At 37.5% G+C, this 11,356-nt stretch overlaps 3 protein-coding genes across 3 annotated transcripts; 2 read left to right on the top strand and 1 right to left on the bottom strand.

Annotated features, from left to right (window-relative positions):
* The first annotated feature begins 6 nt into the window (after positions 1-6).
* On the top strand, positions 7-2,658 carry LOC106109900. Its single transcript, XM_013291549.1, has 4 exons — positions 7-109; positions 180-345; positions 443-558; positions 682-2,658. Exons 2-4 carry the CDS (start codon positions 306-308, stop codon positions 1,180-1,182), a joined length of 657 nt encoding a protein of 218 aa, XP_013147003.1. The 5' UTR covers positions 7-109; positions 180-305; the 3' UTR covers positions 1,183-2,658.
* An 879-nt stretch (positions 2,659-3,537) lies between these two features.
* Positions 3,538-5,613, top strand: LOC106109895 (uncharacterized protein C9orf117 homolog). The gene has a single exon (XM_013291539.1). It carries the CDS (start codon positions 3,635-3,637, stop codon positions 5,471-5,473), a length of 1,839 nt encoding a protein of 612 aa, XP_013146993.1. The 5' UTR covers positions 3,538-3,634; the 3' UTR covers positions 5,474-5,613.
* Positions 5,614-8,173: 2,560 nt separating this feature from the next.
* Positions 8,174-11,036, bottom strand: LOC106109896 (cholinesterase 1-like). Its single transcript, XM_013291541.1, has 3 exons — positions 10,890-11,036; positions 8,872-10,205; positions 8,174-8,481 (listed from the first exon to the last, which is right to left on the bottom strand). The coding sequence occupies exons 1-3, from the start codon at positions 11,016-11,018 to the stop codon at positions 8,310-8,312; spliced, it is 1,635 nt and encodes a 544-aa protein (XP_013146995.1). The 5' UTR covers positions 11,019-11,036; the 3' UTR covers positions 8,174-8,309.
* Positions 11,037-11,356: the final 320 nt, after the last annotated feature.

The following is an 11,356-nucleotide window of genomic DNA, read 5'->3' as shown; positions in this document are numbered from 1 at the left end:
CAGCGGGCGGGAGGAGAGCACCGCGGACAAGGACAGAAACAGCGCATGGGAGAGGGACAGGAGCGCGAGCAGGGCCTCGTCCTCCACCTCCGCCGCCACACTCACTAACGTAGGAATAACTATTACAATTTTCATAGTGATATGTTAAACAGCATAGTTGACATTGATGTTTGTGCCAGGGCTGGTACTCGCCGGCACTGAGCGGCGTGTCTGCCGCCAGGATCCGGGACAACCCCAAGCACACCAAAGAGTCGTGCAACCGCAAGCTGCTCAAGTCCGACCTCAGCCTCACCTCGCACCCCGAGATGGAGATAGACTACTACGACTACGAGGTCAACAACGCAGGTACTCACACTTCCCTCATCTGAATTATTTTGTATGATACTACTACTCGCTAAGCGATGTGTATTACAAATGAACGGATGGTTACTAATCGTTGCAGGTTCTGTGCCAGGCTCCTACTTAGGAATGGATCCCGCTTTTTTAGTGTGGATCCCGCCGATAGAGGACGGCGATATCATCAAAGAGATTGACGAGAATAAGCCTATCAAATATGAGGTAATATTCATTCTACTATTATTCATGAAGCCAGGATGTTCTTATGATTGTGGCTAGGGGATCCTTATCATATATTTTTTGGTAAAATTATAGTTAACTAATTTAGTTTTTTTTTCTCAACAGGAGGTTATCCCCGTGGAGTTACGTCCGGACCCGGGCAGCAACAGAGAGTCCCCGGAGGAGTGCGGAGGCTCGCTGCGCGCCGACACGCGCCGCAACCGCTCCGACGACTCCATCAAGTCCTTCAAGAAAGTGATGGACAGAGGCGGCCTCATACACCCCCTCAACTTTAGCGTCAGCGACCTGCAGCACTCGCCCCAACTCAACAACAGGAGCAAGAGGAGGAAGGAGGAGAGCCCCGTCTCCATACCGATGAAGGATTTGACCCTCAACATGTCGCCCGTCAGAGTGCACCGGAGAGAGACGCGACACGACTACGACAACTCGTCCACGCTTAAGCGCGTCTACGACACGACACGAGAGAAGGACGACACGTTAAAAAGGTCGGACGTCATCGACTTGAAGTTTGCGGACGAGACGTCGGATTCTTCTAGCGATATAAAGTTTGCGGACGACTCGCCCGACAGCAACCGCCTCGCGGACAGGTACGAGCTCGCGGCGTAGAGCTGCGCCCGCTCTGCACTCCGTCATCGTCCGTACTTATTCAAAACCTTCCTTCACTACTGTTATAAACAATCCAAGGTTGAGGTGGTAAGAATTATCAATATATTTGTAGATATTTAATTGTAAAGCAAACATTTACTCTAATGTTATTGATTCAATTGAACACGAGCCGTTATTGCCGCTGAGGTCGCTCCCTCGCAGAAGCCGCTGATAGTTAGAACATACGTAGTCGAGTATAAGGACCAATATCAACTCGTGATAATTGTATTTCATATCGCAAATAGACTTATCAAAGATTTCCATTATTCATAGAGGCACATAACAAAATACATATTTTTCTGTGTCGTAGTCTAGTCATCTCCAAATATTATAATATAGTTGTCTCACTCGCACTGTACATTTCCATACATATTTGTTTTTGTACTTAGAAGACTGACATGTTCGGGCAGTGCAATAATTATAAGTCTGCGAATTATTTTAAGTTAATTAAATTTGATGGCAATTGTAATGTAGATTGTTTAAGGGAAAATTGTCTTTAAATGTTTTTTTGTTTGCAAATGTAAAAAAAACATTGTCCATGTAACTACTATGCTATACTATGCTACGTTTTTCCAGTAAAGTTGGACAGTAGTACTCTACTCTACTGACCTGGCATGGACTGTTTGAGCTCACTGGCGTCAGTTACTATTTATATTATTCCAGTATTCAACATTAAGCGTAACAATTAAGCGCTGCTGACCAACATTATTGGCACAATGTAAACCAAGTATTAGGTATTAGTTTCTGTGCCGCGAGGACACAGAAAGGAGTATGATCCTAAGTCTGCTTGCCATTTTTATTATCACTAACCAAGTTTAACATTTAACACGTTCTAGCTTTTTTTGCGTAGAAATTCTATTATAGAAGACAAATATTTGCAATGCAGTGATTATAGTAAATTATAAACGAGATCGTTTGAATGATTAAGTGATAATGTTAAGTGATTGGAAATGAGGCAAGTTGGGAATACGATTGTGATACTCATTGTACTTAAATTATAGATAATTTATATAATTTTATATTTACATATGTAAATGAACAGCCAGATAAATGTTTTAGTTGATTACATAAACATGATATGCTTGAGTTAAGTCAGACGTCATGTGAAATAGTTGAAGCAGAAACATTTCCACGTCTAGACTTAGCGTCTAAGTAGAATATTTAAACTAATTTATTTGATTAATGTTTATATTCTATTTACTTATTGTTCAAAGGCTTCAGAAATTGTTTAATTTATGAAACGCACCGCTCTAAAACTGCCATTTTGTTTTAATTATATTGACACGGTATCTCTGGAAATAATGTAACATTATGTTGGAACATGATTACGGTCACTTTGTCCAACAAACCCTTCTCAAATATTTACATTATCTTATCTATATGGGAATTTTGTTTGGATATAATTTGTTTCTAGTCATTTTTGTTGTCTTTAGTTTAGATATATTTTTTAATGTTTTTATTATTTAAACAGAAGATAAAAAGAGTTATTATTTATTAGTTATTATTACGTATGAAGGTGATGAGATGTCGGAGCGGTTGTTATCCGATGTTCGTTCCATAGATATATCGCCAATAAACGTTTGGTTTTATAATTGAGATTGCTGTTTTATTTACACTCCAGTGTTGCCCAGATAACTCACAAACGACTAACAAAAGTGTCTAGAGAACTCACCAACCTGTATGTCACAACGAACTTTAAAAAAATGCAACTAAATAGAAACTAAAAAAATATAAAATCATTGAGAGTTGGAGGTTTACTTAATTTTGAAGGTTTTCGTTAGCACATCACTTTGCCGTCGGCGGCGATGTTTAAATTACCCTATACGGATTATTTAGGGGTGCATGACGTAGCGGCGCCGGGTACACTCCACTCCCCCCGCCATCCCCAACGGCAGGGTGAGCCCCCGGAGACGGAGACGCTCTCATCCAAGGGATATTACTTATACAATGTTAAAGCATGCTTTCATAATGTAAACCATTTTGAGAATACCTTAGGGGGTTGTGGCTTTGTTTTATTAAATACTAGCTTTTTAAAACTTACTAAGCACTTACATAGTCTATGTTTTCATGCAGACTATCTATCTAAATAAATATATCTATCTAGATCTGTCCCAAATTTCATCGAAATCTGTTGAGCCGTTCTGGAGATGCATTCTTAAATCCACTGATCAATCTAACCACTCGAAATTATAATATTACTAGAGAAGATAATAAGTAAGATTATATTTTAACACGAAGTAGCAACTCTTTAGTTTTCATTTCATTTTGTCGAAGGCCGGTAACAAAAATATAGCAGCGATAGAGTTTTTACTAAAACTCAAGCACAAGTTGCTAGGCAACCGTTTTTTAATACAATACCTAAAACACATAATTTTATTACTGCTTTATTTTTTCATAACTGCATTTATCAATCATGCCGCCTAAAAAAGATAAAGGTAAGAAAGACGATCACTTGGCTGGGGCGTTTACGGAGGTGGAGAGAACGTTTTTGGAACAAGAACTAGCCGATTGTAATCGAAAGCTTGCGAGGCTTAGGGCTGCTGTTGCCGACTATGAAGAGCAAAATGAAGACCTGCAGAAAGCTTACAATAAGATGGACGAGGAGCGAGCCGACATCATCGCTTTTCTTAAAAAGAATCTTCAAGCCAAAAATGAGGAAAACAATGAATTGAAAGAAACACTCAAAGATATCGAGGATACGAGGGCAATAGAAACTGCTAAGTTCAAAGAAACTGTGGCAGAACTAGATAAAAACTTTATACAAATGAAGGACCAGTTAACATCGGAGAACAAATTGATGACAGGAAAGTTGAATACTTTGGAAGAATTTCGAGCTATCAGAGATGATCTCATGAGAAAATTTGAAAAACAGGAGCAAGACTTTACAGATCAAGAAATGAAGTACAAGAGAGTTATTTATGAAACCGAAAAGAAATTTGTCATTGGCAAAGACAAACTAAAAAAAGAGATGGAGGCCAGTCTTTTGCGGCTAGCTCAAGACTTTCAAGACGCAACCGAATTAAGAATCGCTGCTTCAACACATCGAGTTATCAGAGAAAATATAGCGATAAACAATGAGCTCGATAGCATTCTGTCTACTCAGTCTAAGCTGGCTGAACAAAATGAAAAATACAGGGAAAGCGAACGAACTGCGCGCATTTCCATGGAATTAGCCGAGGAAGAAAGAGATAAGGCAATCAACAAAAGCATCGTGCAGCAAAAGGTAATCAATCAATTAACAACAGCTTTTCAAAGCCTAAAAAAAGAAAAGGCCCTTTCAGAGAAGAGAAACTATGACACTGAGGTGCTACAAGCTAAAATTCAGAAATTAACAAGAGAAAACGAAAATTTGTGTTTGCAAGTACGAATTTTGGAACAAAACTATCATGCGAAAACTACCGATCAGAATCAACACACCGTCGAGTTTTCTAAAGTAAACAAAGAAAATGCAAAGTTGAAGAAAATCTTACAGGAAGCGGCCACAGCTGTGCAGGCGGCGTTGAAACTAGACCAGTGGTCCTCGATAGATAACACTCGAAACGTAATGGATCGCGAAATGTTACTTTCCCGTTTGCTCGGAATAATAACCCAGTATAAGGAAATAGAAAAAGCTGAATCGGAGGACACTTTGGCTTCCGTTGGAAGAATATATGAAGAAGGGGATTTAGGTTTCATTCCCAAGCCCAGTTCTAAAAAATCAATGGGATCTACTTTAATACTGCCATCATCAAAAGACACGATCGAAAGTGCGAAGGAGAGTTTGCCCTCAATCGCTGTGTCAAGGTCCTCTTTAGGTAGCATTAAAACTATACCCAGTTTGAAAGTGTTACCTGCGGTGTCAGATGAGCATGTAGTTATGAAAGGAAGCAGCCCGTCCTTAATATCGTCGTCTCGCTCAACTAAGACTGTGGAATCTGTGCACAGCGAACTGAACGAGGAGACTGATGATATCGAAAAACAATTGATGAAGAGTAAATTAGAAATTCAAAAATCTATTATGAAAGACTTGGCGTACTCACAGATGGCACTAAGTTCTAAACAGAAATTCTCTGAAGATCGACAAAAGTCATTACTTTCTAAGATAACCATAGCTGAAGCCAGAGAATCGGGTGAGGGAGATAAGGGTGAAGATGAAGGTAAAGTTGTCGAGGAAAGTAAAGATGTCCCTGAGAACGATCAAGAAGATAAACAAAAGACAAATGAAGAAATTCTAGAGCTGACTGGCGATGCAGATGAAACAGAACAAAAATAATGTAACCATATTATATTTTGTTATTATTTACTATTTATTTTAATAATAATTCTGCATTTTATATTGCCTTTAACAGTTTGAATTGTTTTTATTACTTCTTAGATATTTGTTTAGTTTTGTATTTGATTTTAACGTATTTTTAAATATATTGTAAGAACTAGTGAGGTCTTTGATTCATTTTCAACACAATCTTTTCTTTGCAAATATTAATTCACATCTACATAGTAATAACTAACTTATAATACTATTACGAATTTAGTTTTTTCAATAACAATGTGTATGGTTTAATAAGTTCATCGAGATCTCGTCTCGCTGTTTTCCGATGTGAAGTGTAATATAACGATGATCAGATATTAACATGTACTACAAGTGACACAAAAAAAAACGTACAAACGAATTGAGAACCTAATATTTTTGATGTCGATTAAAAATTAGTGGAGTAAACGAGATTATGTCCGTAGAATGTGTGTCTGCAATTATGATACATACTCGTACATGATGCATTACATACATTGCTTGCACTTGGAAGAAAAACTAACAACATTTCGGTAAAAAAATAATTTTCTCCATAATTGACAATCACAAAAACAAAAATTGATTACAACGAAAGAACCCATTAGTAAGCAATTTTAAGACGTTATTTTATTGGGGGAAACAAATTGCGAATTGGGGTTCTCTAGCCCAAAGGTACGTACACATTTGACACTAATTTACACAGAACAATAAAAAAAGTGTTTGTAGGGCGAAGTTTTTTCAATAATTATAAAAAGAAAAGTTTGATTTCGTTACTTTGATAAATTAAAATTTCAGAGAAAACGTCTTAAAACGAAAGAACAAAGTAATTATTTTGTAAAAGGCCTGCGAGTAGCGGGATTATGGTGTGCCTGTCACACACAGACGGGAAACTTGAAACGTATGCTAATTTTTTCTCGTCAAGAAAGATTTGTTAAAGTTTTTTTTTTTTTAATAAAACGAGATTATCCTTTAAACCTCGAAGATTAAGAAATGATGTAAAGCACACATAAAAATGCTACAAAACTATGTTTTAGGAACTTATTGTTAGATAACAGAAACCAGTGTCTGTAATTGATTATAAAGTTATGGTTTGAATGCATTATAGTATCATCATCATCACCAGCTCACTATACGTCACCACCGAGGGGCTCGGAGCCTACCCTAAGTTAGGGTGACTAGGCCATAGTCAATTACGCTGGCCCAGTGCGCCGCCATGTACCGAAGTGATGTTCGAATTTTCATATGTACATAAGTTACCCGACGTTCTTACGATGAAGGAAAACATCGTGATGCAACCTGCACATATCGGCGAAGAAAAAGATATATGTGAAGTCAACCAACCCGCACATTATAGTATACTACTAGTTAATTAATAATTGTATTATTGTAAAAATTATTACAATGTTCTACTTTTTAAGATAACTTTGTGCGCAGTAACATTTCACCGGCAGTGTATAAGTGTATTAAGACCATTGTTTATGTCCAACAAAATATTTAGTAAAGCAATTGCATACGTGGCATAGTTTAAAGTCTGTCAGGTCAAAGGTTAAGGCTGCATAAGAGTAATTTGCCTTTTATACGATACTGTTTAATTTGTACTGAAGGCAAGCCAAGGTTAAATAATTACACATAATATTATTGATAGTCCAGTTACAGTGAGAGACAATTATACTAAGATATTTATGTTGTATAGATGAGGGACTTTGTTAAATTCAATTTATGTAAGTGGCAATTTACAGGCAATTTTCGAAGGTTAATTTTGTATGAGGCGGGAAATTACGACCTTCGGACAGCTATATTGGATTAAACCTTCGATCTACCAAAAGATAAAATTAATTTCGACTGTTTTTAAAATGTTACATCACATGCAAAAGCGTAAACATATTGTAAACCATACGCACTGTCTTATTACTGCCAACCATATTTAAAAGTTATTATAAATTTCGCTTCGAAAATATATTAAGGTGTTGAAAATATAATATGAAGGAGCAATGTTCAAAGGGGCTTCTTGTAAAGTTTAGGAGCATTTAAAACAGCGCATTTTAACGTCGACAGTGACAGCCTCCCCCCTCCGCACCCCCACGTGGGCACTTGCAGCTCGCAGGTATGAGTGTCACTTAGTTGACACTATTGAACAACATTTTTACATGCAGATTTCATACATGTAAAAAGGCAAATTTCTAAGCTTACAAAATTATTAAATCGCTTTATTAAATGTGATAATGAAAACGCTGTGAATAGCATGGGCTCTAGAAATTACGCTGCGTGTATTATTAAAAGCACCAGCTCAGATCATCAAAGCCTACGCCTTTAAGTAACACATTTGATAGCAATTTCATTTATATCACACATTACTATTACTACAAGTAACTTTAAACTACTGAACGTTTTCAGTCGGCAGAGGGCGCTCTCCGCTCTCCGCTCTCCGCTTCCGATGAAGTTGTACAAAACCGCCGCGTTCGCAGCCAAGTTTGTACAACTTCTAACAAACTCGTTATTATTCCGCTTCAGGAATATCGACTAGTTACTTTTCCACATGCTGTGAAAGTCTCATGAAGTTGTCCATACATACACGCATGGTTTTAATAAATGTAGATATTTAGCTTTTTAACTTTTTATTACAAAATCTCAATGAAGTACAAGTTATAAAGCGAAACATTTTCATTGAATTTTCTTATTACTTAATACTATAAAATAAGCATAACAAGGTAATATTATTAAATATAACATTATTAAGAGGTTAACGTTTTTTCTTTATGGTTTATTACATAATCGTAGATCGTTAGATAAATGTTTACGTATATGAGCAATTTGTTTTTGATCACGGAGCGTATTTTGAACAATACTTCTCATAGACGTGTTCCCAGAATTCTATCTCATCGTTATTAGGCGCGGTGCCGGACACCAGATTCTCTCCAATGTCGAAGAAGTCTTGACTCTCCAACGTGTATGGCTTCCAGATCGCGCCCAAACTCGCATCGGGGGTTGGGTTGCTAAAAAGGACAGAAGTGAAATGAAATTTTATAGTTCAGTGAATACAATAAGTAGCAGACATTGTAATGTATTTGACCCATCAACCAAATCAACCAAACCTTGTTCTACGGCCTTTAAGAGGTCTTTCTACCACATATCTTACCAGGTGTTATGTTCGTTTGATACTGTGTAAAAGTATAAACTTAAACTTAATATAAAATTTAACTATTTGATTTTCAAACAAGTATAAAGTGAGCAATATTGTTTAACCATGACAGTTGCTAAGGATGCTTGCGAAAACTAAGATGTAACTAAGTCACGAATTTTAAAAAACCTTTGTAAATAAGATGATAGAGGTCAGGGTTAAACGACAGTGAATATTGTACAGTTAATGTTAAAAGATTTCTTACCCATATTTAGCAAAATTCGTCCAAAGCTTTGTTGTTTGATCAATCATCTTGTATATTTTAGAGTTGGTATCCAGTTTTAGACTATTTTGTGTGAATATTTTCATCGGGAAGAGGTAAGGCAGGTCGTCCGCGTGGCAGACCACAGTCTTATCGCCCACCACGTGTGCCACACCCAGTAAGTGTTTCAAGATATTTTTTTCAGATTTGCAAGTAAATTTGTACAGATAATTCTTATTGCTACCCTTTTTTGCACAAAGCTTTTGCCATAAAATTGCAGGATATATAAAGCTATCGGCGCCGAGGAACGCATACAAACGATCTACGTTACTGAGGGAAATCTCTTCATCCTTAAAATAATACTCTTTTATCATTTTTCCTATTTCTATTTGATCGGCTATTTTACAACCGTTGATTGCTGGTAAAGGTGTGAAATACTCAGGATATCTGTTAGCTTGTGCGAGTACTTTTTGAATGTCGAGTCCGACGGATAACATCAAAACTCCCTCATCCTCTGTGTAGCCGTTGATAACTTCCACTCCCTCGTGTATGCCGGCCCGTAGTAGATCAATGGGGGCGCCGGGCATGAATCGTTCATTGTCACCGAATTGTTTTTCTTCAACAATATTGAAGAATATAAGTGCTGCCTCTTTATTGTCTTCCGCATACGTCAGTTTAACGCGTCTGTCGACTAGCGCTTCCACAGGCTGTGATTTTAAAAATTCGTACGCCTCCCTCTCATCCTTGGAATTCCACCCCATGTCTCTAGCCAGTTGCAGTGATCTTTCTTTTATCATAGAGGTTGCCGCCCAGGGACAGGCTGAGTTGCCACTCTGTGATATAGCTCTCTTGAATAACCCTTTGCTCATGGGCGACAAAAGGTGAAAAGAAACGCTCGCTCCTCCAGCGCTCTCTCCGAAGATGGTAACATTGTTAGGATCTCCTCCAAAGCTAGCGATGTTTGCCTGCACCCATCTGAGCGCCGCCACCTGGTCCTTCATGCCCGCATTGCCGGGCACCTCCGCCGTGTCGAGGCAGAGGAAGCCGAGAACCTCGAGCCGATAGTTAAATGTGACCAAGATGACGTCATGTCTCACTAAGAATTCCGGCCCATACAAGTCATCGGAGCCGCTCCCGCCAATAAAGCCTCCGCCGTGTATCCACACCATTACGGGCAGGGAGTTAGGAGGGGATACCTCGGGGGAATACACGTTAAGGTAGAGACAGTCCTCGCTGCCCTGCGTCGGTGTGCCGAAGAATGGATCGTAATGATAACACTCGTTGCCCAGCTTTGTCGCGTCTCGCACTCCGGCCCATGGCTGCGGTGGTTGAGGAGCCTGCCAGAATAAAATAATACGTATAAACCATTCTACAATATAATAGAATAGAAACTCTATTACAACAAACTGTAGTGTACTTATTTCATTACATATTTTTATTTATTTTATTTATACACAATATCTATTGATTTTACACTACATAAAAGTTTTAGGCATTTAACATTTAAATAACACAACATTATTATATTCAATCTACATAAATAAATTAACAAAATCAGAACTATCCAGATAAAATTTAAGTGGTTTTATTACAGAATTATATTATTTTAAAGTTATCGTTCAATGAGTTATGTGAATTATTCAATGAGTAGAGGAAATTAAATTAGAAAAATATTACATTTGAACCGCCATTGTCTAGTAGTTGATGACGCTATAAAAACTAGTAATAATTCTAATTATTTAGTTATATTAGTTTTTTGTTTTTTAAATCCTGAAAATAACTACTTAATTTTTGTTGATAATGATAATAAATCTCAAAATTTTATGATACCAGGCAGTCAGTCCTATTTGATTGTTTATCTTACAAACTTCCTGTGGACTTTGGACACTAACAGTTTTGTAATCTTATGATAAGTGGTGATTCGTGTTTACTTAGTCTATAAATAAATATAATGTAGTAGTTGCTATAATACTATTCATTATGATTGGATATTGTACTAGCCAGAATACTAATAGACTTACCCTGAACCTCAGCTCTCCCACGGGGGGCTGGGCGTAGGGAATGCCCTTGAAGCTGTAGAACTTCCCGCCGTACTCATTGTGAATCACCTCTCCCTCTAATGTCCCCTCATTCACTGTAACCTGTACCATAACTGACAGCTCCCTGCACAGTCGTAACACAACTAAAATCGTAAAGAATTGACCTCTCTATATATATAGACCGGTTCTGTTGATTCATTATGATTTAGCGTTATCGTTAAGAACAAATCAAAAGTACAGTCAGCGCTGTCGACGGTACGAACTATATAATGTGTGCTATTACATGCTTCACTCGTCATTTCAAATTTAAATTGCAGGTTTTTTCAATTCTCGGAACAGGGATAAAACTTATAAAATTCAGTGTTTTTTAAATAGGTAAAAACATATTCTTTGAAGAAAAACGCCTACTTTCAGTATTTCGATTACTTCCCTATGAGAGTAAATCAATA

This window comes from Papilio polytes, unplaced genomic scaffold (assembly GCF_000836215.1).
Source record: "Papilio polytes unplaced genomic scaffold, Ppol_1.0 DF821044.1, whole genome shotgun sequence".
NCBI lineage: Eukaryota > Metazoa > Arthropoda > Insecta > Lepidoptera > Papilionidae > Papilio > Papilio polytes.
Note: the sequence above shows the minus strand (reverse complement) of the source record. Positions and strands in the feature narration are given on the sequence as shown.